Below are 26,670 nucleotides of genomic sequence, written 5' to 3' on the forward strand. Positions count from 1 at the left end.
AACTACTATAATACTGCCCCCTATGTACAAGAATATAACTACTATAATACTGCTCCTATGTACAAGAATATAACTACTATAATACTGCTCCTATGTACAAGAATATAACTACTATAATACTGCTCCCTACATACAAGAATATAACTACTATAATACTGCCCCTATGTACAAGAATATAACTACTATAATACTGCTCCCTACATACAAGAATATAACTACTATAATACTGCTCCTATGTCCAAGAATATAACTACTATAATACTGCTCCTATGTACAAGAATATAACTACTATAATACTGCTCCTATGTACAAGAATATAACTACTATAATACTGCCCCTATGTACAAGAATATAACTACTATAATACTGCCCCTATGTACAAGAATATTACTACTATAATACTGCTCCTTATGTACAAGAATATAACTACTATAATACTGCCCCGATGTACAAGAATATATCTACTATAATACTGCTCCTATGTACAAGAATATAACTACTATAATACTGCTCCCTATGTACAAGAATATAACTACTATAATACTGCCCCTATGTACAAGAATATAACTACTATAATACTGCCCCCTATGTACAAGAATATAACTACTATAATACTGCTCCTATGTACAAGAATATAACTACTATAATACTGCTCCTATGTACAAGAATATAACTACTATAATACTGCTCCCTACATACAAGAATATAACTACTATAATACTGCCCCTATGTACAAGAATATAACTACTATAATACTGCTCCCTATGTACAAGAATATAACTACTATAATACTGCTCCTATGTACAAGAATATAACTACTATAATACTGCCCCCTATGTACAAGAATATAACTACTATAATACTGCTCCCTATGTACAAGAATATAACTACTATAATACTGCTCCCTATGTACAAGAATATAACTATTATAATACTGCCCCCTATGTGCAAGAATATAACTACTATAATACTGCCCCTATGTACAAGAATATAACTACTATAATACTGCTCCCTATGTACAAGAATATAACTACTATAATACTGCTCCTATGTACAAGAATATAACTATTATAATACTGCCCCCTATGTACAAGAATATAACTACTATAATACTGCCCCCTGTGTACAAGAATATAACTACTATAATACTGCTCCCTATGTACAAGAATATAACTACTATAATACTGCTCCCTATGTACGAGAATATAACTACTATAATACTGCCCCCTATGTACAAGAATATAACTACTATAATACTGCTCCCTATGTACAAGAATATAACTACTATAATACTGCCCCTATGTACAAGAATATAACTAATATAATACTGCTCCCTATGTACAAGAATATAACTACTATAATACTGCCCCTATGTACAAGAATATAACTACTATAATACAGCCCCTATGTACAAGAATATAACTACTATAATACTGCTCCTATGTATAAGAATATAACTACTATAATACTGCTCCCTATGTACAAGAATATAACTACTATAATACAGCCCCTATGTACAAGAATATAACTGCTATAATACGGCTCCTATGTACAAGAATATAACTACTATAATACTGCCCCTATATACTAGAATATAACTACTATAATACTGCTCCTATGTATAAGAATATAACTACTATACTGCTCCTATCTTCCCCATATGCCTTATTAGGTAGCAGGTTATGGGTTGTTCTTATTGTGACCCTTCGATGCTGTATATTGTGGTTGATGACAGTCTCATCAGACTGACACTACGGTAGAGAGAGTCACTAGAGTCGCAGGTGATACACTGAAGTCTGCTGCAACTGTAAGTACTATTCACTGCTGTGCTGCTGACTGATCATAGAGGGGAATGACGAAAGCTTCTGTACAGGACCATGTTCACATGTGGTAGTCCCCGGTGTCATGTATATGGAGTGCATCAGGATAGATAATTATATATTTCTATGTATACCTGAGTATATATAAATATACATACATTACACTCATATACTGTATGTTGTATATCTACATAACTGTGCAGGGATGTATATTGTTAGGTATAAGTGTATATATATAGATGTACATGAGGATGATTTTATAAATGTGTATATACAGTGGGTGAAGTATTAACACGTCACCAATTTTCTATGTAAATATAAAGGTGCTATTGACATGGAATTCTCCGCAGATGTCGGCAACAACCCATCCAATCCACACCGGCGAAGAAATCATTAATAAATGTCTATAATTTATGTGTAATAATGAGTGTTAAGGATGGGGGATTTGATGGCAGTTTACAATCCTCCAGCATGTGTGGCCGGATACCTGGCTTATCAGGAGGACTAGCCTTCTCATCTTCATCACCCCTTACACCTCATGAACAAATGTCGTACTGCAACATCTCTTAAATGTTGTGCCTTGTGTCTTGTAATATTGTGTCTTGTGTCTTGTAATATTGCCTGACAAAGGAGCCTCTGTGCTCTGAAAGCTTGCATAGATATTTTTTTTCCTGGTTAGCCAATAAAGGTATCGCTCTGAGAATACTTTTGGGCATAAAAGCATTTACATAGATTTTTCTAGCTATCACGGTACCACAATATAACCTTATAACTTTGCATTGTACATCAGCTTCTAAGAAGAAACTCACACCCCCACCAGCTTAGCTAGTATCCACAAGGGGTCTTCCTGTGTAACTGTTTTGTCAAGTCAGATAACTCCATATTCTTATGAAATCTTATCGTGCATCCTAGCCATACACCGGTTACATTTTCAAGATCTCTGGAATGGGCCGAACGCCTTCCAGGGTCTCGATCCGTTATAGCACCCGGGGGTGGAGAGAAACATGGAAAAGCTAGTACGAGCCAGGTAGCGAAGCCATGCTTGGTCTAAATGTGTAGCAGGGGTCCGGCCGTATCCAATGGTGCTAGGACCGTCCAGTAAGGAGTTATGATCTTTCATAGGTTTTGGGAGCTGTAGCTACAAACCTCCAGGGGAGGGAGATAAGGACCTTCCCGGGGGCAGTAAAGGGTGTGACCAACCAAGGGGATAAGGTCTTGGGTAAGGCCATGTGCTCTCTCTCGGTCATGCTTGCTGTTCTCTTTGAAAGTGGTGGTTGTGTCGAGTAACGTGCTGTGAAGGAATTAGGGACCAGCCGGCAGCCCATGCCCCTGCGGCCCAACACACATATGGTCTAACATCAAACCGGGAATTGACATGATTCATCTGCTTATATCTTTTGTACCACTATTTGTATTCGCATATTTAACCATTGTATACATATTATCATTGTGTATATAGTGTATTGTCTAGTGTGCCCTTAAGGCGATTAAATATACAATTTAACCTTGGGCTTCTCTTTTATCTCGATACACGAATCACACTTCCGCATTCTCAGATTAACCTTACATGCTACCGGGGCTGGTTTCTGACACGCTATAATCCCGTTAACAGACCGGGCTTATATCGAACGAGGAATTGGTGGCAGTTCTACCAGGCTGACCAGGCGCTGTTTCACTGGTACTAGTGAAAGGGGCCTCTCAGCCTGTCAGGGTTGTGGGCGAGTGTGGTGCCACGTCAGTGACTGTGTGGGCCACATTCTCTCACTCTCCATGCCTCCCTGGGCCCGTGTGGACAGGGGATGTCTGTGTTAAGCTGTACCACACTGCATTCCTGGTTCCTGACACCCCTGTCCACAGCAGATATACCTTGAAAAAGACCTTTGGGGCCGAAACGTTGGTTAATTTCTTCTGCTTTGCCATATGGGGTTGAAATAAAAATTCACGTTGCATAATTCTTTGGTGTGCCGAAGTTCTTCCTACATTTATATTTTCACTGAAATGCTGGAGATTTTTATAGAAAAATATTCCTGGCTGTATTGATGCAGACACTATGGGAATCACAAACAAAGAACGGCCTTCATCTTTCAGAGCAGGTTGACAGGCAACCCGTCAACACATCGTGCCTGTCACCCACATGCCTACTCAGCTATATATGTATGACAGGAGACACGTAGAGTATAAATGGCATAAAACAAATTTTTATTTAATACATGATTAAAATCTAATCAACAAAGTCATATAATATCACAGTATATATTATCCGTCACAATACAGAGTGAAATATAACGTGCAAACAGGCCATCACACCCCTAGAAGCAAACACAAAGTATGGACCCTAGTAGATGTTTAGCACGACCGGCGGACCGCTGGTATTTATATTACTCACTAGTGTGTGTAATTGCCACATCATAGAGATCAACAGAGGTTCCGCTTACCGGCTAATATCACAGGGAAACGTAGAGGGGTTAGAATTGGATCATCACCTGGCCAGGAGGGAGCCCCGACGCGCGTTTCGCCGCTGAAGCTGCAGGCTTTCTCAAGAGGCATGCATGGGAATCACGCAGCGGCGGTGACTGATATGTTCCCTTTAAGGTTATTTAAACCTTCGCCATGTGCATTACTATAAAGTCCATCAAAATCCACAGCTTTCTCCATTCACTTCTTTGGCAGTCACGGAAACACCAATTTCCATAGAAGGGAATGGAGCGAGTCTTGCACTCACATCTCCATTCATTGACTGCTCTGCCCGTCCCTCATTGACCCCTCACCTGCAATCCCCCGGGGATGATTGTGATGAAATCCTCTAGTTCTATGACCCGTGTTAATTTCTTGTTCTGATGTATCTGATCCTTAAATAAAAAGGGGAACTTCTCATAAATCTGAATTTAGTAACGCAGTCACCAGAGCGCGTAATAAGGAACGGTTTACTGATCACCCCCTACATCTACACTGCACCACTATGGTGGTCGAGACATCTGACATTAAACATTGTCTTCTAATAGAGACATGCGAGCACTAAAATACTCGGATGCTCGTTACTCGAATCGAGCAATTTCTAATGCTCGGGTGCTCGTTTCGAGTAACGAGTATTATAGGAGTCAATGGGAAATGCTGAATGGAAGGAGGACAGCATGGGGAAGACCCCTGGAAGCATCTCTGGCTCCCAGATCGCTGCTGAGAACAATGCTGTCACACTTTTACTCCACTTTAAGGAGTGACAATAAAACATTCAAAATTGACGAGAAATTGGAGTTTACAGGAAAAAAAATATTAAGAAACATTGTTTCCTGTATAATGACTTGTGTATATAAGGCAAAATGTAAAAAATGTTTTAAAAAAAATGATAATTTAAGTAAACCAAAATTGAATTCTTTATTAAAAAATAGGAAATGTTAGTGTAATTTATGAAGGAAGCAAAAAGTGCCAAAAATTAGTGACTCAGAGGGACTCAGATACACCCTGTAAATTTTTCACTCTTTGTTTCATTGCAGCCATTTGGTAAATTCTAAAAAGTTCATTTTTTTCTCATTAGAGTCCACTCTGCACCCCATCTTCACTGAAAAAAACAGAAATGTAGAAATGTTTGCAAATTTATTAAAAAAGAAAAACTGAAATATCACACGGTCATAAGTATTCAGACCCTTTGCTCAGTATTGAGTAGAAGCCCCTTTTGAGCTAGTACAGCCATGAGTCTTCTTGGGAATGATACAACAAGTTTTTCACTGCTGGATTTGGGGATCCTCTGCCATTCTTCCTTGCGGATCCTCTCCAGTTCCGTCAGGTTGGATGGTGAACGTTGGTGGACGGCCATTTTCAGGTCTCTCCAGAGATGCTCCATTGGGTTTAGGTCAGGGCTCTGGCTGGGCCGGTCAAGAATGGTCACAGAGTTGTTCTGAAGCCACTCCTCTGTTATTTTAGCTGTGTGCTTAGGGTCATTCTCTTGTTGGAAGGTGAACCTTCGGCCAAGTCTGAGGTCCAGAGCACTCTGGAAGAGGTTTTCATCCAGGATATCTCTGTACTTGGCCACATTCATGTTTCCTTCAATTGCAACCAGTCGTTCTGTCCCTGCCGCTGAAAAACACCCTCATAGCATGATGCTGCCACCACCATGTTTCACTGTTGGGATTGTATTGGGCATGTGATGAGCAGTGCCTGGTTTTCTCCACACATACCGCTTGGAATTATCACCAAAAAGTTTTATCTTCGTCTCATCAGACCAGAGAATCTTATTTCTCATAGTCTGGGAGTCCTTCATGTGTTTTTGAGCAAACTCTATGCAGGCTTTCATATGTCTTGCCCTGAGGAGAGGCTTCCGTCGGGCCACTCTGCCATAAAGGCCAGACTGATCGAGGGCTGCAGTGATAGTTGACTTTGTGGAACTTTCTCCCATCGCCCTACTGCATCTCTGGAGCTCAGCCACAGTGATCTTGGGGTTCTTCTTTACCTCTCTCACCAAGGCTCTTCTCCCACAGTTGCTCTGTTTGGCTGGACGGCCAGGTCTAGAAGACTTCTGGTGGTCCCAAGCTTCTTCCATTTAAGGATTATGGAGGCCACTGTGCTCTTAGGAACCTTGAGTAATGCAGACAGTCTTTTGTAACCTTGGACAGATCTGTGCCTTGCCACAATTCTGTCTCTGAGCTCCTTGGGCAGTTCCTTTGAGCTCATGATTCTCATTTGGTCTGACATGCACTGTGAGCTGTGAGGTCTTATATAGACTGGTGTGTGCCTTTCCAAATCAAGTCCTATCAGTTTAATTAAACACAGCTGGACTCCAATGAAGGAGTAGAACCATCTCAAGGAGGATCACAAGGAAATGGACAGCATGTGACTTAAATATGAGTGTCCGAGCAAAGGGTATGAATATTTATGACCATGTGATATTCAGTTTTTCTTTTTTAATAAATTTGCAAAAATTTCTACATTATTGTTTTTTTTTCAGTCAAGATGGGGCGCAGAGTGGACTTTAATGAGAAAAAATGAACTTTTTAGAATTTACCAAATGGCTGCAATGAAACAAAGAGTGAAAAATGTAAAGGGGTCTGAATACTTTCCGTACTCACTGTAAAGGAGAGCCTCATTCATATTCTGCTACAACTGTCATGTAGTGGTACTCCTAGACTCATAAAGGCTATGCATTAAGTGCAAGTCCTGCCAAAAGTACAAGCAGGGTCATCCGTGCACCCTTGAAGGCACCAACTGGAGTGCTTCATTTAAATATTGTAAGCAAAGTGTAGTTGTGGTACTACTACACTCATAAAGGATTTCCAGAAAGTACAAAGCCAGTAAAAAATTCTAAGGAATGTAATACAGTAATCCTCTTCAGGTGTCCGCTTCTCCTCCTTCATCCTTGTGAGGCTGGGGGGACTGCCGCCACCTGCTTCCTGGAGCCCAATTTCCAGGTGCCTGGGCTGTAAGTGACCCGAGTTTGTGTAGCTCCGAAGCCCCTGACATGTAGAAATGAGCGACAGCCCCCTGTGTCAACTGCTCCCGCATAGGAGGTGGGGAACTCCAATGACAGTACGATCTCTCAGGGGTGGTAGTCCCTTCTCGATCCGCCTCGAGGAATCTCTCCCGGGCCCGTTCATTTCTCAGAAAGGGTTCATCCTTCTCCCTTCCTTCTGCCATCACGCACACCTCATACCAGCTATGTTGCCCCTCCATTTTGACGAATGTGACGCTGGTTCCAGCCGTCAGCTCTTGCACCCTTCAAGGCAAGTGTTTAATTTCCACTGCCTGCTGGTTGAACGAGATGTGATGACGGGTCGCAAACTCTTTGATGCATCCCCTTCTCTACTGCCAGTCTTACATAAAGACTTTCCCCTAGGATGCCAACAGTTGGTATCTTGTGACTAGCTGGCCCAATAGCATTTCTCCAGTTCTGCCTGGTCCAGGCTTGCCTACTTCTCTCTTCCGACCAGCCTAGGCCCCGCAGTTCGCTCACTAGTTGCTGGTTCTCCTGTCTGCAGTCCGCAAAAACCCCAGTGGTGAAGGCTGCAGCCTGGGTTCGGGCCTTGGTAGTTCTGGTAAAGGGGCCGGTTCCAGACCACAGGCTCCTGCCACTCCCGATGTCGTGCCAGCTTGGTCTGGCTCCGATGTTGCCATGGCGCCTACTAAGCACGTTACATTGTATGGCTTACTATACTAATTCAATCCAGAAATTTTTTGGAACACTTTTTTGGAGTGTTATATACCAATTAAAAAATACCCCAGAACACTTTATACTGTATGGATGAGCAATATAATGGCGAAAAATTTTTGAAATTTTTTTAGAGGATTGTACACCAACAAAATGTACCCGAGAACACAGAATACTTTGTGGGTGAGCAATATAAAAACAATACATTTTTAAGCAAGTTTTTTGAAGGTTATATACCAACGAAATGTACCACGGAATAGTGTATTGGTGACAAATTTAACCCAGCAAAAATTATTTACACTTTTTTGGAGTGTTATATGCCACAGAAATGAACCACAAACCACGTAATACTGTATGTGGGAGAAATTTAACCCGGCAAAAAATTTTTAACACATTTTTGGAGCTTTACATACCACCAAAATGTGCCAATAACCACGTTAAACTGTATGGACGACAAATCGAATCCAAAAATAAAATGTTGAACATAAATATTTTGTAAGTGTAGTTTTATGTACTTCTACTCTCATAAAGGATTTGAATAAAGTGCAAAGCCAGGCAAAAATTATAAGGAGGGTCATCCATAGACCCCTGAAAGGCAACAACTGGCGGCCCTCATTCAGGTATTGAATATTAAAAACACTTCATGTGTTGCTGTCATCTGGTGGTGTGGGATAATCCAGGCTTTATTCATTTTTATGAGAAAGAGCCTGTCAGCATTCTCTGTTGACAGCCAAAAGCGCCTGTCTGTTATGACCCCCCCCCCCCCCTCCGGCGGCACTAAAAACTCGCTCAGACAAGATGCTAGCAGCAGAGCAGCACAACACCTTCAAGGCATAGAGGGACAGCTCATGTCAGGTGTCCAGCTTTGAGACCCAATAGTTGAAAGTCGCAGCGGAATTAGGGAGCATGCAGGTTTGGTCGGCCAGGTATTGCTTGACCATCTTTGAAAACTTTTCCCTCCTTGTCAAAAATACCTGGTCATCAGGCCCTGGATGCTGGAAGGGTGTCATGAAATTGGCCCAGGCCTTTGGTAGTGAACTCCTGTCTCTGCTGTACTTGGTGTGTGTCTCCCTCGCCTATACTCCTTGGTTGGGCAAAGAAGCTTGCCCCTTGTCTCTAGCATTGTCTGATGGTAATTTTTTCAACATATTTTGCACAATGGCCTTCTGGTATAGCACCATTTTAGAAGACCTCTCCCCCTCAGGAAGAAGAGATGCACAGTTCTCCTTGTGGCATGGGTCTAGCAGGGTGAACAACCAGTACTTTTTTTTGGTCAAGATGAATGTAACGCTAGGATCAAGGGGAAAGGCAGCGGTACATAAAGTTGGCCATATGTGCCAAGCTTCCTACAGCCAACACTTCCCTGTCTCCACCAGGATGACGACTCTCCATCTAATCATCCACCTCCCCCTCCCTCTCTTCCTCCTCATTCCCATCCTTAGCCCATCCACATAGAAGAGACGGGCCGAAGGTTGTGTGGGTACTAGCCTCTGTTGCGCTAGCCACCAGATCCTGTTCCTCCTCCTCTTCTTCAGCCTCCACCTCCTCATTGTTACCCAATCCATGCTGAGCAGATGAGATGAGGCTGGGCTGGGTAGAATCTCTGTCTTATGTCTTCTTCCATCTCCACCTGGTCCACATGCATAGCTTCATGTTTAATTGTGAGTAGTGACTGTATCAGTGGGCAGAGAAGCGGGATCGTTGCGCTGATGATGGTGTCATCACTGCTCACCATCTTTGTGGTGTCCTCAAAGTCTTGGAGAACCGCACAAATGTCAGACATCCATGCCCACTCTTCAGTTGTTATGTGCGGAGGCTGACCAAAATACCGACAGTCATGTTGGAGCTGGTATTCCATAACTGGCCTCTGCTGCTCTCAAAGCCTTGCAAGCATGTGCAATGTGGAGTTCCAGCGCGTGGTCACGTCGCACACCAGTTGGTGAGCTGGCACTTGCATGTGCTGCTGCAGCACTGCCAGAGCGGTGGCAGCTGTAGCCGACTTGTGGAAATGGGCACTGACGGGACGTACCTTCACCAGAAGCTCTGGCAAATATGGGTAGGTTTTCAGAAACCGCTGAACTACCAAGTTGAGCACATGGGCCAAGCATGGTACATGTGTGAGCTTGCCAAGCCTCACAGCCGCCACCAGGTTACAGCCATTATCACACACGACTATGCCTGGTTGGAGGTTCAGCGGGGAGAGCCACAGATCTGTTTAGTCTGTTATTCCTTTAAGTAACTCTGCCGCGGTGTGCGGTTTGTCTCCTAGACAAATTATCTTCAGCAGAGCCTGTTGCCGCTTCACTGAGGCAGTGCTGCAGAGCTTCCAGCTTCCGCTGATGTGGACAACAAGCTCTGAGATAGCACATCGGAAATGGAGGATGAGGAGGAGGAGCAGGGGGTGCAGGAACTGGTGGAGGAGGTGTAGGAAACCCTGATAGAGTTAGGGCCAGCAATTCTTGGCATCAGGACCACTTGTGCTGTGCCAGGGTGGGACCTGGCCCCGCCTTCCACAATGTTCATCCAGTGTGCCATCAGAGAAATGTAGCATCCCTGACCACAAGCGCTTGTCAACGTGCCGATTGTTAAGTGGATAATCCCAGTGAGTGCGTTAGTAAGGGCACCGGTGATTTTCCTGGACACCTGCTGCTACAAGGCAGGGACGCCACACTGAGAGAAAAAATAGCGGCTGGGGACCGAGACTGAGTACCAAGGGACGGCTGCGCCATGAATCTGCGGAAATCATCTGTGTCTACCAGCCTAAATGGCGACGTTTCAACTGCAAACAGCATGCAAATGTGCCTGATTTGCGTTTAGGCCTGTGGGTAGGTGGCTGAAAACTTTCTTTTTCGTTCCAAGGCTTGGTAGGGTCAGCTAAATGCTGTGCTGGGACAAGGATTTGGAAGTGCCTGATGATGATGATGATGCCTCAGAATGTGCAAGGACAGGTGCCGGGAAGGAGGCATCTGTGCCAGTGTCATGGACAGGGGATTGGGAAGCACCTAGCACAGGGGAAGAGGTAGTGGTGTCACCCACTGGCACCTATCGTGGACCCAGGCATTTGGCTCACCGAGTTGGGTGCTTAGATGACATGTGCCTGATCATGCTGGTGGTGGTTAGGCTCTTAATGTTCAGGCCCCTGCTGATCTTGGCATGGCACAGGTTTCAAATGGCCATTTTGTTTGTCTCAGAACTCTCTTTAAAAAAGTCCCAGACTGGGGAACACCTAACTCTTTGACGGAGAAATTCATGAGTGTCGGTGCTCTGCGGAACAGTTTCCGGCCTTCTCCTCTGGTCACCCCACTGACTCTTCAAGAAGTTCTCTTGAAGTTTATTTTTAATAAAAGAAAAAGATTGATCAGATACAGCAGTCAAAGCGTTTTTTGTGCGTTTAATATCACCGTAATGTAACAGAAAGCATGCAAAAGTATATGGATGACAAATTAAATCTAGAAAAATGTTTCAACGCTTTTTTGGAGTGTTGTATACTACCGAAATGTACCACAAAGCACGTAATTCTATAATACAAAAGAACCGGAGTATAAATCCAAATAGAATACATAGGCAATAATACATAATTTAAAGATAATTCATGATAAACCATTCAGATCAGGTGTTAAACAATATATAGTGTCTACAAATACATACAAATCTGGTTTGGGAAGAGCACATCTAAATGAATACAATTTACAAGTGCCAGTGCACACAGTATTAAATCACAGACGCTGCTCAGTCCTAAGTCAGTGCAAAAATATCATATATTATATACATGGACCACAGCAATCACAGAGCAGGCTCTTACCCATAGTGTATCAGTGTGGGACACCACCGCAGCAGCCCCAACGCGCGTTTCGTGTTGGCTTCCTCGGGGGGGCTGTGGCATGCTGTGTGTCAAACCACTATACATAAGGCTCATCCAGGTAAGCTAAATTGCAATCTGCATACATAATTACATCCCCACGCATGTGCAATATTCCTCTTCCTCCATAGCGCTGTTTGTATTTGGCGCATGCGCGGGGCTTGCCGCATCAGGCCTGGCATCACTTCTGGCTTCCAACGCAACATGGTGGGTGGGAAACCCCTGTGACGTCACCAAAGCCCACCGTGTCATGTGATTGTCGCCGCAAGAGATGATGCCGATGATGCCGCGCACCAGGCATGCGCACTCATATTAGATAAGGGCACATTTAAGGGCAAACAAGATTTTTCTACCTTATGCGCTCTATGGTGTCTCACAGCAGTATCTAAGGGACATGGGTAAGTATAGTGATCCATAATAAGTGTCCGAAGACAAAGTGCCAAGTGCTAAATAAAGTGACAGTGAAAACCAATTATACTATCAACTATGACATATTATATGCAAAGTGACAAGCGCAGACATATACAATTAAATAACGTAATACAATAGGTAAATAAATGAAAACAATGATAGTGACTGTGACGATACAGCTTAAAATATTTATCAGCCAGACGTTTAGATTTGTTAATCCAAGAGAAATACATTATTATCTTTGTGTTGACTTCTATTGGTCAGTGAAACAATGAATGTTTGCTAATTATGTTGATTAACCTTTGTGGATCCTGTGGCTCATTGACTCACAAGACAGGAGGACAAACTAAGCAAATTCATAAAATGCTCAAACAATGAGACATGAGGCTGCCCTTTCCCCCCAACCTGTGGATGTATACTTAAAAAGGACATATGCTTCTGTACCAGGGGAGACTTTACAAGGAGATTGGAAAGAGACTTTACAAGGAGAATCAAAGATCAGACTTTCTGAGATCATCAGCTTGGAAGGATGACTTTATCCAAAGAGACACAGATTTGGATTCTACATGATTCTAGCCTAAGAGTATAGAATCACCCTGACTGGAAAGATCCGAATCTGCTCCATTGACCATCAGAGAGACCATGGATACATTTGGGGAGACCAGGTTGGGACGATGAAGTCACCTGGCCCCAAGGATATGTTGTTTGGGGTTGCCAGGAGGGACCCTCCAGTTGCCTGGAATCCATGGAGACATTCAGAGAAGCCAGATTGGGACTAGCCGGTCATCTGGCTCCATTGAAACTCTCGGAGAGGCCAGGGTGGGACTCTCGGGTCTCCTTGCCTTGTACCTCGATGGACTTCTAGCTTCCTAAGCTTGCTGCTTCCTCCTCTCTGTGGGGGCCCGCCCAAAGCAGGGAATCACTGGTTGAGGTAGTTGGCCCTGGAAGTCCCAAAGTCGCAGCTGTTCTATACCAGGCAGGCGGAGAAGGAAGGGTGAGACTGTAATTTTGCACCATCTTGGGTATTTGCTGGGACTGTTCTGTGTATTTATTGTCCGCTTTGTGGGTCAGTAAAGTATTGCCACACTGTTTTACCCGCACCCTGTGTTGTCTGAGTAGCGTTACGCCCACGGAAGACCCCGGGTCTTCACAGTGACAAACTAAATATATATGTCAATTAATTAAATAAATAATATATTACATATATCCCAAACAATACAAGATAGACCCATGTGAAGTATACTGAAGACAGTTGGAAATGCTCTCCCTTATACTATATGACTGTATGATGATTTTGGCAGGAGGATCATTGATGGTGAGTTTCATAAAATGGATAGTGGGGATGTGCCAAATCAAAGAATCAAATATCATGAAAAAAAGCAGATAAAAAGTAACGATACAAAAGACACAAATCAAAAAAATAAATATCATAAGTATGGAGCAAAGCTAAGATGGTGTCATGGCGCCAGGACTGTGATCCACCTGCACTCCCTCTGTGCTAGAAGTGGTTTAACATCTTTGCCTCTTATTCCTGTATGCACCCCATCAATCCCCCAGATCTTCAGCTCGTTAGGATTACGTTTCTGATGCAACCTGAACATTTTGTGCCGCCATTATGTCCCTAACAGCCGTCATCAGTGGCACTTGTCAGAGATGTTTAGTTAGTTTAGGGTCAGTCCTGAGCACCGACCAGTGTTTTTGAAAAATTCCAGACATAGTATCCGACTGATGGTGATATGTGGATATAAATCTTATAGCATTATCACCGGATGTCTTTTTGTGGGATGATAGGAGATCATTCCTACTATTTTTCTGGCTCTTGTATATCCTTTCCTGATATTTCTCTTGCTATAACCTCGCTCCCTGAATCTGTCCCCAATGTCCACCGCCTGGTTTTCATATCATTTATCCAATGTACTGTACATATCGTCCGAGCGCGGAGGAATTGACCAACGGGAACAACTTATTGCTGAATTAAGATGTGCAGAAGAGACATGTAACACCGCGTTGACCAAAGTCTCCTTCCGGAATAGATCAGTATGAATTGATCCATCATTTTGTACACTTCATTTAATGTCCAAAAAAATGACCTCTCCCGAGGGTGACTTATACATGTGAGCCTTATAATGGAGTCATCACAGTTCAATCCTGACATAAAAATGTTCAAATCATGGGCGGAGCTCTGACAAAAAAAGAAAACATCATCAATATAATGAAACCATCCAAGGATTTGGGGAGCGACATGTCCGTCATCCCAAAAAAATGCTCCTTTCCCAATGAGCTAAAAACAAATTTGCATAAGGAGGTGCGCATGCCGTTCCCATGGCGGTGCCATGCTTCTGCAAAAAGAAACGATCCATAAATGTAAAAATATTATGTATCAAGATGAACACCAACAACTGCAACACAAGGCGCCCCAAGTCAGCTGGACTCCAAATAAAATTGGGTCGCCTTCAATCCGTCCTTATGACGGATACTAGTGTATAATGATTCAACATCTGCTGTTACCAGCAGCATGTCTGATTCTAAGTGAGTCCCGTCCGGGTGTCTCAGGACGTCCGTCGTGTCCCTGACATAAGAGGGCAACGTTTCAACCGGTGGGCTTAGATAATGCTCAATGAATTTACGTATAGGGTCGCATAGCTGAGGATTCTCCACACTGCTGAGAATTCTGCACACAATGCAGGCATGTTCTCAGCTATACAGCACCGGATAGTCAGTCTCCCTCTTCCTCTGGCAGCTTACAGTATATTACTTCTTACTTCCCTTAAATCTTGTCAGCTATACTGCCACATAATGCACCAGTTCTAGGCTGAAACAATCTTCTACTTCCTCTGGTACCAGACAATATTGACTCTTCTTAGTTCCCCTGCCATGTACTGCTGAAGCTGTGGACATAATCAGTCTCCCTCTCCTTCTGGCAGCTGACAGTATAGTTTCATCTTACTTGCCTTGCAGAAGTTCTATCTTACTTGCCCTCAAAACAAACAGCATTGAGGATGGAAAGTCAAAAAGTCTAAAAGTCCCAAAACTTAAAAATCAAGTTGGCATTTACCTTCCAACTCCTCCGTGTTTGCAGTAATGGAAACTATCAGTAAGGAGGCAGATATGTATTCCTTATGGGAGTGGTTATAGTGACATCTTCCCTGTGATATTATTTTTGATCTTTTTTATTTAATCAGATCTTTGAAGATTTCCGCCGTCAGCATGAGCCATCAGGTGGTGCGCAGTGTCACCGTCCTCTTTGCCTTTGCCATGATGGTCACATTTCTGGTAAGTTCTTAAGTGCTTTACTCTTCTTGTTCTTGTCTGTAAGAAATCAGAAGGTCCTGCCCAACCATCTATATCCAGGCCTGGTAGATATCAAGACCGTTCTGCTATTTAGTCCTTCATGATGGCCACATAAAACATCTGGTGGTAAATGTACCGCAGGGGACGCCCTTGTGGCTACAGAGAGGTTGGTTACATCCCACATTTAATTGTATGGCCTGGACCCACAAAGAGCTTCTCCTCTCCAAGGAGGTGACAACCAGGGTGACACTTTGCTTGAATTTATACCGGTGGCCAAAGCCTTTCAGTTTTTGTGGTAGGAGATGTTTTTTATCGAGCCCATTGTGGGAAGAAGGAAGACTCTATTGAAGGACAATTAGCAGATGTAAGACGGGCTTAAAATGTGGAATAAGTGGGAGCGCTACGGGTCAGATATTCACCCCTTTACATTAGTGCAGACCTAAATGGTTAGACGGATAACCTACTCTGGGATGGCAGAAGGAATCTGGTGTACACAGGTAACAATGAAAAGTCCTCTCTCCCGTAGAGGCAATGCGCCTAGTGGTTTCATCAATCATACGTAGGGCAGCGACTTAGTTTGAATAGAAGTAACAGTTTGACAGTAACAACGCAGGCTGACGGTGACGATAGTAGTCAGGCACATTCCCAGTCTTCATCCTCACTCCTCAGCAGCTTCTCTCTCTTTATTATCTCACTTTTCATTGGCGTGTCTCTTATCTTGGCACACTCTTCAGCAGTTTATCTCTCTTCTGGAACACTTCTCAGTAGCTCTTCTCTCTCTTTTTGCTCACTCATCAGTACCTTCTCTTTCTTCTAGAGTACCCCTCATAAATGCTTTTCACTCCTTGTAACACTTCTCAGCTGCTTCTCTCTTGTGACATACTCCTCTGCAGATTCTCTCTTTTCCGACATACACCTCTGAAGTCTTCTAACTTTTCTGATGTTTTCCTCATCAGCTTTTATCTCTTTTTGCTTACACCTCATCAGCCCCTCTCTCTTCTTTCTCACTCATCATCAGCCCCTCTCTCTTCTTGCTCACTCATCATCAGCCCCTCTCTCTTCTTGCTCACTCATCATCAGCCCCTCTCTCTTCTTGCTCACTCATCATCAGCCCCTCTCTCTTCTTGCTCACTCATCATCAGCCCCTCTCTCTTCTTGCTCACTCCTCATCAGTCCATCTCTCTTCTTGCTCACTCATCATCAGTCCATCTCTCTTCTTGCTCACTCCTCATCCGCCCCTCTCTTTTCTTGCTCACTCCTCATCAGTCCATCTCTCTTCTTGCTCACTCCTCATCAGCCCCTCTCTCTTCTTGCTCACGCCTCATCAGTCCATCTCTCTTCTTGCTCACTTCTCATCCGCCCCTCTCTCTTTTTGCTCACTCCTCATCATCAGTCCCTCTCTCTTCTGGCTCACTCCTCATCAGCTACTCTCTCGTCTTGCTCACTCCTCAGCAGCTTCTCTCTTCTATAATGCTCCTCGGCAGCTTAGCACACGGTCTTCCGTGGGGATAATACTACTCAAACAACAAAGGGTGAGGATAAAACACGGTGGCAATACTTTAATGAACCACCATATGGACAATAAACACATAGAACAGTCCCAGCAAATACCCAAGTTGGTACAGCCTTACAAAGTCTCCCCCTTCCGCTGGCCCACCTGGGATAGAGCAGCTGTGACTTTGTGACTTCCAGGGCCAACTACCTCAACCAGTGGCCCCCGGCTTCTGGTGGGCCCCCACAGAGAGAAGGTAGCGGAAAGCTTAGGAAGCTAGCAGTCCATTGAAGTAAAAGGTAAGGAGACCCCACAGAGAGAAGGTAGCGGCAAGCTTAGGAAGCTAACAGTCTATCGAGGTACAAGGCAAGGAGACCCGAGGGTCCCACCCTGGCCTCTCTGAGAGTTTCCATGAAGCCAGATGACCGACTGGTTCTAATCTGGCTTCTCCGAATGTCTCCATGGGTTCCAGGTGACCGGAGGGTCCCACCTGGCAACCCCAAACAACATATCCATGGGGCCAGGTGACTTCATTGTCCCAACCCAGTCTCCCCAAATGTATCCATGTTCTCTCTGATGGTCAATGGAGCAGATCTGTATCTTTCCAGTCAGGGCCATTCACCCTTAGGCTGGAATCATGTGGAATCCAAATCTGTATCTCTTTGGCTAAAGCCATGCTTCCAAGCTGATGGTCTAAGAGATTCTGATCTTTGAGTCTCCTTGTCAAGTCTCTTGCCAATTTCTGTTTCAAATCTCTGCTTGCTACAGAGGCACATGTCCCTTAAAATAGTTACAGTTGTCCTTTCAAGTGCACATTCACAGGTAAGAGGCTAGGGAGGGCATTACTCACAGGTCTCAGGTTTCATTGTTTGAGCTAATATATTTACATAGTTGGTATAAGAGGGGGCTCTTGTAAATAAACATCTAGCTAGCTTAATAAAATAAATTAACAAACACCATTGTTTCCAAACGAAGAGAAGTCAACATTCAGTTTTATACAAATAGTATGACCTTCTTGACCAGCCACAGAAATACACATACATTTACAAGTCAACATAAACACAATAGTGTATTTCTCTTGGATTAACAAACGTATCGTCTGTCTGATTAAGATTATAAGCTGTATCGTCACACACACACTCTAAGTCTGGTCACAGTCTTACTCAATAATCTCTTTCTGCCAGCAATATCCTGTAATTGTTTACAGTGCAGTTTTGTAGCTTAATATTACAGTTACCACATAGATAGTTTTGTGCATCAGCCAACAGATTTCCTCTTGTGTGGCTGCTCCACACCCCTCGTACGTAACTAATTTTTACTCTCTGTCAGATAGTGAGTGTTACTCTCCCCTACTTTCTAGTTAGCTATTACTCAGTATTTTCTACTAGGCTCCACAGCTTCTCCTTCTGCCTGTGGCTCTGTCTGTATATCTCTATGTAGCTTTACTAATGGGAAATTAAACCTTTTAGGCTACTTGCAATTCTCCCAGGAGGCTTAGACGCATGTATGGCGCTGACCTCATTGACTCATGATTTACCATATGACCAGCAATTCTTTTTTTACTGCTTAGAGAAATGATAAAGCCCATGGTTACGGCCACCCACTAGGAGTTGATATAGGTAAATCCTGCTTTATTTTGCTTTACTGGGCTTCACGAAAGGTTGAAGGAGGATAGATTTAAGGAGTGATGTTGACAAGCCTCTTAAATAATTAGGATAGGGCAATTTAATTGATGAAATTGTTTTCCATCCGCGGGGACAAGGAAAGACTTAATATTGCAAACAATAGGCAAGAGAATGTGTGATTATTCACTCGGGGAGGCACCTGTCTCACTCTCCGGCCACGTTATCCCTCTCGTTAACGGTGAGCTGGTGTTTCTGCACCCAGGACAGCAATCAGGGATGCCTGAAAATGTTCACACTTCTTTCCACCTGTTAGTGGCGCTGTTTCTTGCTTGACTAATGCCACCCCTTCACTTTCTGCTGTTGAAGATCTTTATCTTTATACAGTAACTTTATTACACTTCCTTCTCTTCTTCTTCTTTAGCTACTTGATGTGGTCTTGGTCGTAGGTTTCTTCTCGGCTTCACGAACTCATAGAGCTTTACCCGTTTTCCGTACTGATTTTCACATTTTTACAGGAAGATGCTGTGGTTGAAACATTGGACCTGGCCGAACAAGCTTTCGATGACCAATACTTGGGGTGCACAAGGGAAATGGAAAGAAAACTTGAAGAAAATAATGTTCTTGATGCCGAAAACAGGAAAAACGAGAAATTTAAGGAAGCTTGGGAAGCCGCCAAAATCTTTTGGATATTGAGGAAGAACAATCTAAAGGCCAAACTTCCTCCAGGATTTAAAGATAATCATGGGATCGCCCTACTGGCCTACACAGGCTTCATGAGAAAAGACTTTAACGACGCGGTGAAAACAGCAGGAAGGTCCTACAGCAGTTACAAGGACAACTTTGACTTCAAGTGGCTCCACTTTTACATCACCTCGGCTCTTCATCTGCTGTCTGAGAGTCATCGTCACACTCATGAAAAGGTCTACGGCGGAATCGATGAAGATATCGTGGTGCAACCAAATAGGAGAAGCTTCGTCAAGTTTGGCCACTTCTTCTATACATCGTTATGTGAGAGGAAAGCAAAAGTCATGGGCAATAAGTCATTATTAATCTTCTTTAATTATACCGGGGTCAATATTGAAGACTTTGCTTTCAATTCCTGCGAACAAGAGGTCCTGATTCCGGGATACGAGGTGTTCAGTCTTTCTCCGGTGATTGAGCGAAAAAAGTATTTCGAGATGAAATCTTCAAAAACATTCTGCAGCAATTTCAACTGTGCATACATTACCGGTAGGTGCGGCCTTTTTATAGGTCTTAAAGGGGTTGTCTTCTTTAGAACACCCAAAGTCAGATACCTTCTTAGGACCTTCTTTAATTCAGGACCTCCATCTAGCATCTCTATCTCGTGAGGACCTGTGCATTACAAAAATTATCATAGACCCTCAATATAGACCCTCAATATAGACCCTCAATATAGACCCTCAATATAGACTGTGAAAGGAACGATGGGGAAGCAGCAGACACGTGCATAATGATGTAGCCGTTTGCTATTCTGCTGATGTTTCTTGGTCTTATTTCTTTAGGAGAGAAATCCGTTCTATCCGTCCAGGAATGTATCACCGATGCAGGTAAGAGACCGATCGCTAAAAACAATTGAAACTAAGCAAAAACATGGCAACTTTAAAGGAAAAGAGGGAGAGATATATTTTTTTAATATTAACCTCTTCACCCCCAGGCGATTTTCTCTTTTTTTCTTTTTCTTTTTGTTTTTTCCTTCTCTTCTTCCAAGAGCCCATAACTTTTTTTTTTACATTACTGTCAATATGGCCGTGTGAGGGCTCGTTTTTTTAGGTGGGACAAGTGCTACTTTTGAATAACACCATTCATTTTACCATATACTGTACTGGGAAAAAAAATCCAAATGTGTTGAAATTGCAAAAAAAAAAGTGCAATTTCACAATTCAATATATAAATACATATATATTTTTATCTACCATGTTCACTATATGGTAAAACTAATGCGGTAATAAGATTCCCCGGGTCAGTACGAGTACGCAGAGACCAAACATGTATAGTTTTTTTTATTTAGGTGATTTAAAAAAATGTGGAAATTTGTAAAAAAAAAATTATATATTTTTGCTTTTGTCGTAATTTTCGTAACGTTTTCAGTTTTTGGGGTCTGGGGCCGGGCGAGGGATTATTTTTTGCGCTCTGGGCTGATGATACTATTTGGAGGTAGATAGGATGTTTTGATTTACAGGGAGGAAAAGTCTGACCTTGTGAACTGCTTAGTGGAAAGAGCTGGCGGTTCCAGCAGCACAGTGTATTTAAGGAGAATCAGTTACCTCTTCTGAGGTGTCTGTCTTAATAAATTTGTTCGGCGAATGATCGCCAGTTTCAAATTCGGCACGAATATGGCACATTCGGATTCGTGTTCGGGTTATCGAGCTTTTGCGCAAAAATCGGCAAAAGTCGGCCCCGAACATGAACATCCCTGGTTTCCCACACTGTCATCTGCGTGACAGTGCGGGAATCAGGGCCTGTGACCAGCGGTAAAAAGCTTACCGCCGGTGACAGGCGCCACCTGATGGGGCTACTACCCCCATCATCCGGAGCCTGCTGTCTCAGCACTGCCCAATGGCCGCTGATGGGAGAAGTAATCTCTCGTTCTCATCAGCGTGCTCGCGCGGTGAAAGTACAAAAAAAAAAAAAAGGGAAAATAAATATTTAAATAAAAATAATCACTTACCTGCACCTTGACGCCAATGTTCTCATCCCCTGTAAAAAAGAAAAAAACACCATATACTCACCTGTGGCCGTGTCTGTATTGAAAAACGTTGTAAACCTTTACTATGCGGTTAGTAATGGGGGCGACTTATAGATGCATCTCCATCACTAACCTGAACCCCCGACCCCATTACCCCACTCGTCACTGCTACACCGCAGTGGGAAGAGCAGAGGATAAGCGCCAGATTTGGGGCATCTTATGGATGCGCCGTTTCTGAGTCCGCTGAGGGCTGGTGTTATTAGCCTTGGAGGGGGCTAGTATCCATGGCCCCTTCCCTGGCTATTAATATCAGCCCAGAGCTGTCTGTTTAGCCTTTGCTGCTTAGATTTTTAGGGGGACCCTATGTCAAATTGTTGGGGTCTCCCTGTAATTTAACCAGTAAAGGCTGAGCAAATAGCTGTGAGCTGTTATTAATAGCCAGGGAACATGTTTGGCTAATTGCGGCAAAAACGCAGGCAATAACATCCATCAAAATCGCAGTAAAATCTCAGCAAAAAACTCAATATGTGAACATAGCCCTATTCTGCAAAAAAACATACAAAGCATCTTGATGCTTTTTTATGATCTTTGTTTTTGCCGCGATTTTGATGCATTTTATTGCCTGCGTTTTTGCCACTGTTTTTCCGCAATTTTACCACAATTAGATGCATGTTGTTGCCTCCGTTTTTGCAGCAGTTTTACCGCGATTTTGATGCATTTTATTGCCTATATTGTTGCCGCGGTTTTACCGTGATTTTACCGCAATTTTGATGCATTTTATTGGCTGTATTTTTGTCGTTGTTTTACTGTGATTTTACCATGATTTGATGCATGTTATTGCCCTGCATTTTTGCCGCGGTTTTACTGCGTTTTTGATGCGTTTTATTGCCTGTGTTTTTGCTGCAGTTTTACTGTGATTTTACCATGATTTGATCCATGTTATTGCCTGCATTTTTGCTGTGGTTTTACCACGATTTTACCGTGATTTTGATGCATTTTATTGCCTGTGTTTTTCCCACGGTTTTGCCGCTGTTTCACTGCGATTTTACCGCTATTTTAGAGTATGTGCACATGATCGATATTCGCTGTGGATTGGATTCAGCGCACTTGCACTAAGTGCAAACGGCAGCGTCCAGATCTTACACAATAGTGGATGGGATTTCAAGAAATCCCATGTCCACTATGCGTCTCCGTGCACCTGCGGATCACCCTCGAAAACTGACATGCAGCGCGTCTTTCCAGACCGCAGCATGTCAATTTCTCCTGCGGAGATGCACTGTAATGTATAGGATGCAGTGAATCCGCACGGTTCAATAAACACATGCGGATTCACCGACGTGCAGCGCTTTGGATTCAGCCTAAAGTATGCAAAGCGCTGCCAATATCGACCGTGTGCACATAGCCTTAGCGCGATTTTGATGCGTTTTTTCAGTGCATTCAATGCACAGAGAATTGACATGCTGAAGATTATTTTCTATTTTGGCTTTTGGTGCATTTTTGCTGCGTTTTTCACCCATTGAATGCACTGAAAAAAATGCAGGCAGAAAACTCTGCAAAAACGCACAGAGAATTGACATGCTGATGATTATTTTCTGCACCAAATCTGCAAGTCAAAAAATACTTAACGTGTCCATGACACATTTCTCATTCACTTTGCTGCAGAGTTTCTGGTGCATTTTTTGCATGCGTTTTTGCACAGCAATGAATGGTTTTTGGAGCTAAACAAAGATATTTGAAAAAAGAAACGTGGGACATCGCTTTAAGGGTATGTTCACACCATCAGGAGCCGCTGCGGGTTTGACGCTGTGTGCTTATGCAACGTCAAACCCGCAGCGTCCAGATGTTACAGCATAGTGGATGGGATTTGTAGAAATCCCATGTCCACTATGCGTTCATCTGTGCCTGCGGGTCACCCACGGACACGGACATGCATCGCGTCTTTCCAGACTGCACCTTTTCAATTTCTCTTGCGGAGTCGCTAGTTTCTGCAAGAGAAATCTGATCAGTACAATGTATTGAATGCGGTGAATCCGCATGGTTCAATGAACACATGAAATTTACCTGTGTTCAATAGAACGCAGTGATTTGGACACAGCATAAAGAATACTGCGTCCAAAACACTGCTCGTCCGGATCGTGTGCACATACCCTAACCCTTGGATTACATCGGACCAGGGGTGAGTATTTTCGCTGCGTCCGAAACGCTGTGTTCTAATGCTGCACTTGATTCGTCAGTACATGTGGAACCACCGCATGTAATGACATTTCAATCGGTCAAAATCTCCGCTACAGAAATTGACATGCTGCAGGTGAGTTTACGCAGCATAAAAAAAACAAACACAGTGGACATGGGATTTCTTATAAATGAAATAAAATGAAGAATTAAATAAAAAAAATGGCATGGGCTTTTCATAACCAGCAGAGGGAAAGCCGACTGCTGGGGGTTGATATTAGGAGTCGGGGAAGGGACCATTAGCCAAAGATGTTCCCTGGTTATTAATAACAGCTCACAGCTGTTTGCTTAGCCTTTACTGGCTAAATTACAGGGGGACCCCAGAAAAAAAATGATGTAGAGTCCCCCTATAAAATCTAACCAGCAAAGGCTAAGCAGACAGCTGTGAGCTGATATTAACAGCCAGGGAAGGGGCCATGGATCCTGGCCCCCTCTAAGGCTAATAACATCAGCCTTCAACGGACCCAGAAACAGTGCATCCATAAGATGCGCCAATTCTGGTGCTTAGTCTCCGCTCTTCCCACTGCCGTGTAGCGTTGGCGAGTGGGGTAATAGGGCTGGGGTTCATGTCACACCTTGTATTGGCGGCTGACGTGAAGCCCAGGTTAGTAATGGAGAGGCGTCTATAAGACGCTCCCATTACTAACCGCATAGTAAAGGTTTATGACATTTTTCAACAAAGACATGGCCAGAATAAAGTATTTTATTGAAATAAAATTCCACACGGTTTTAATAATTTTTTTTGTTACTCTCTTAGTCCCCGACGCCCTTGTTCTCCTGTTAAAAATAAAAATAAAAAACAACCATATCCCTCACCTGTCCGCCGTCGTAACGTAATCCAGATTGTCCCACGGCGATCCGGTTCACTTTTACAGCAGGAACATCAGCAATCACTGATGTGACTGCTATAGAAGACAGCACTGTACACTGACAGGAGTGTAATTACTCCTGTCAGTGTATAGTGCTGCGCTGCAAGGGTGAGGTTACCGGAGTGCAACTGATGATCATCTGAGAGCTCCGGGGATCTCACTTACATTAGTGCTGTATGGGAAAATTCCCACACTGTACTAATGCCTTAAGTGAGATCACCGGAGCTCTCAGCTGATCATCAGCTGTTTGCACTCCGGTGAGTAAGAAGTAATCTCCCATCAGCGGCGCTTGGGCAGTGGGTGTACTGTGACAGCAGACGCTGGATGATGGGGGTAGTAGCCCCATCAGCCCGCACCTTTTTACCGCTGGTGACTGTCACTGTTGCGGGGAACACGCTGACAGTTATTACCGCCGATCACAGGCCTTGATTCTCACGCTGTCACGCACATGACAGTGTAGGAAACCAGGGATGTTATTTATTCGCTGAATATCAAAATATTCGCTCATCTCTAGTTATGTCTCCACCGACATCTGACCCCCAGGTCTCTTCTACACGTCCCCACACTTGGTGCATACTGGTCGACCTCACTTGGCTATGTATACAGGTTTTTCTTCACCTCTTCCCACAAGTGTTGGATTGGGTTGAGGTTTGGGGACTGCGGGGGCCGATCCAGCACCTCTACTTCATTGTCAATGAACCATTTCTTCAGCAATCTCGTCGTATGCTTCGGGTCATTGTCCTGCTGGAACACTATGTCGTACTTTTCATACTCCTAGTACTCGAGTGTACGAAGTAACTCATCTTGTAAGATACTCACATATAGCTCAGCATCGAGACCATCAATTCTGGTCAAGTATCCAACTGTGGATATGAAACAACCCAATATCATCAGGCTTCTTCCACCGAACTTGACAGTTCCTTCAATTTCTCTATCCGTTGCCCCTTTTTCCCTTGCTTATTCTTGACCCATTTGCACCCATCAGAGCCTCGTCTATTGACTTTTGTCTCATTGCTCCAAATCACCTGTTTCCAATCTTCAACCATCCACTTTTCGTCCATTTTTGCAAACTCGAGCTGACACTTCTTATGACTATATTGAAGTCGAGCCTTCTTCATCTTTTTTGGGGCCTCCATTCCAGCCTTGTGTAACGTGTGTCGCATGGTGCTCACATGGACGTCTATGATCTCACTATTACGAAGCATACGAGCCTCCTCCGCTGCCGTGTTTGTGGCACCATAACTGATAGACCTTGTGACGAGCCGACTTGTTGAGTCCGATATCTTGCCTGGACGTCCACTTCTTGGCTTTTGAATGAATGGATGGATGGACTTCTTTTCATATTCTTCCAGCTGTCATGACCTCACATGATTCAGTTTGGCAATTTTCTTGGCCGAGAGACCGCTATCGATGAGCTGGATGATGGTTCTTCTCTTTTCTTGGGAAATCTTCTTCATGGCGGCTCCTCAATTCAAACCAGTGACCTCTCACTTGGGAATCAACCTTATTAGACACTGAGCTATTAGGAAATGTGAGAACAGGTTGCAGTTTGCAGTATAAAAGGAAGAAAAAGATTTTTCCACCTCCAGGAGCAAAACAGTAGAAATGCAGAGACAGGACGAGAATCTGCAGAATTAATCATATGCTGAATAGCTGCAAGTCACATTTATTACAGGATCAATTACAAGTTTACTACATTTAAGGCACCAAAGACTTAACATTTACTCAGTTTTTATGTCTGGACACCTGGGGATAATCATTTGCATACTTTTATTTTCACAGATCCCCACGGGAGGAGACACGGTCTGAAGTAATCAAGCATCTACTTGTGGTTACACAAAGATATATATATATATATATATATATATATATATATATATATATATATTACTCATCAACTTTACCGGCTTTATAATACATTAAAGACAAGAGAATCTGAGTCCAAGAGTGAGAATATATCCGCTACATCATTCAGAAGAAATAAAAATACGTGATGTAGTACTGCCCCCTATGTACAAGAATATAACTCCTATAATACTGCTCCTATGTGCAAGAATATAACTCCTATAATACTGCCCCCTATGTACAAGAATATAACTCCTATAATACTGCTCCTATGTGCAAGAATATAACTCCTATGATACTGCTCCTATGTACAAGAATATAACTACTATAATACTGCCCCTATGTACAAGAATATAACTACTATAATACTGCCCCCTATGTAC

The 26,670-nt window shown here is 43.3% G+C and overlaps 1 protein-coding gene across 1 annotated transcript; it reads left to right on the plus strand.

The window, feature by feature from the left end:
- Positions 1-1,721: 1,721 nt before the first annotated feature.
- Positions 1,722-26,515, plus strand: LOC141248968 (ecto-ADP-ribosyltransferase 5-like). The gene is made up of 5 exons (XM_073669513.1): positions 1,722-1,807; positions 15,409-15,499; positions 19,150-19,864; positions 20,158-20,202; positions 26,225-26,515. The coding sequence occupies exons 2-5, from the start codon at positions 15,434-15,436 to the stop codon at positions 26,254-26,256; spliced, it is 858 nt and encodes a 285-aa protein (XP_073525614.1). The 5' UTR covers positions 1,722-1,807; positions 15,409-15,433; the 3' UTR covers positions 26,257-26,515.
- The last annotated feature ends 155 nt before the right edge of the window (positions 26,516-26,670 follow it).

The sequence above is a fragment of the Phyllobates terribilis genome, unplaced genomic scaffold (genome assembly GCF_046119375.1).
Source record: "Phyllobates terribilis strain yellow unplaced genomic scaffold, ASM4611937v1 Scaffold_2__4_contigs__length_985480577, whole genome shotgun sequence".
Lineage (NCBI taxonomy): Eukaryota > Metazoa > Chordata > Amphibia > Anura > Dendrobatidae > Phyllobates > Phyllobates terribilis.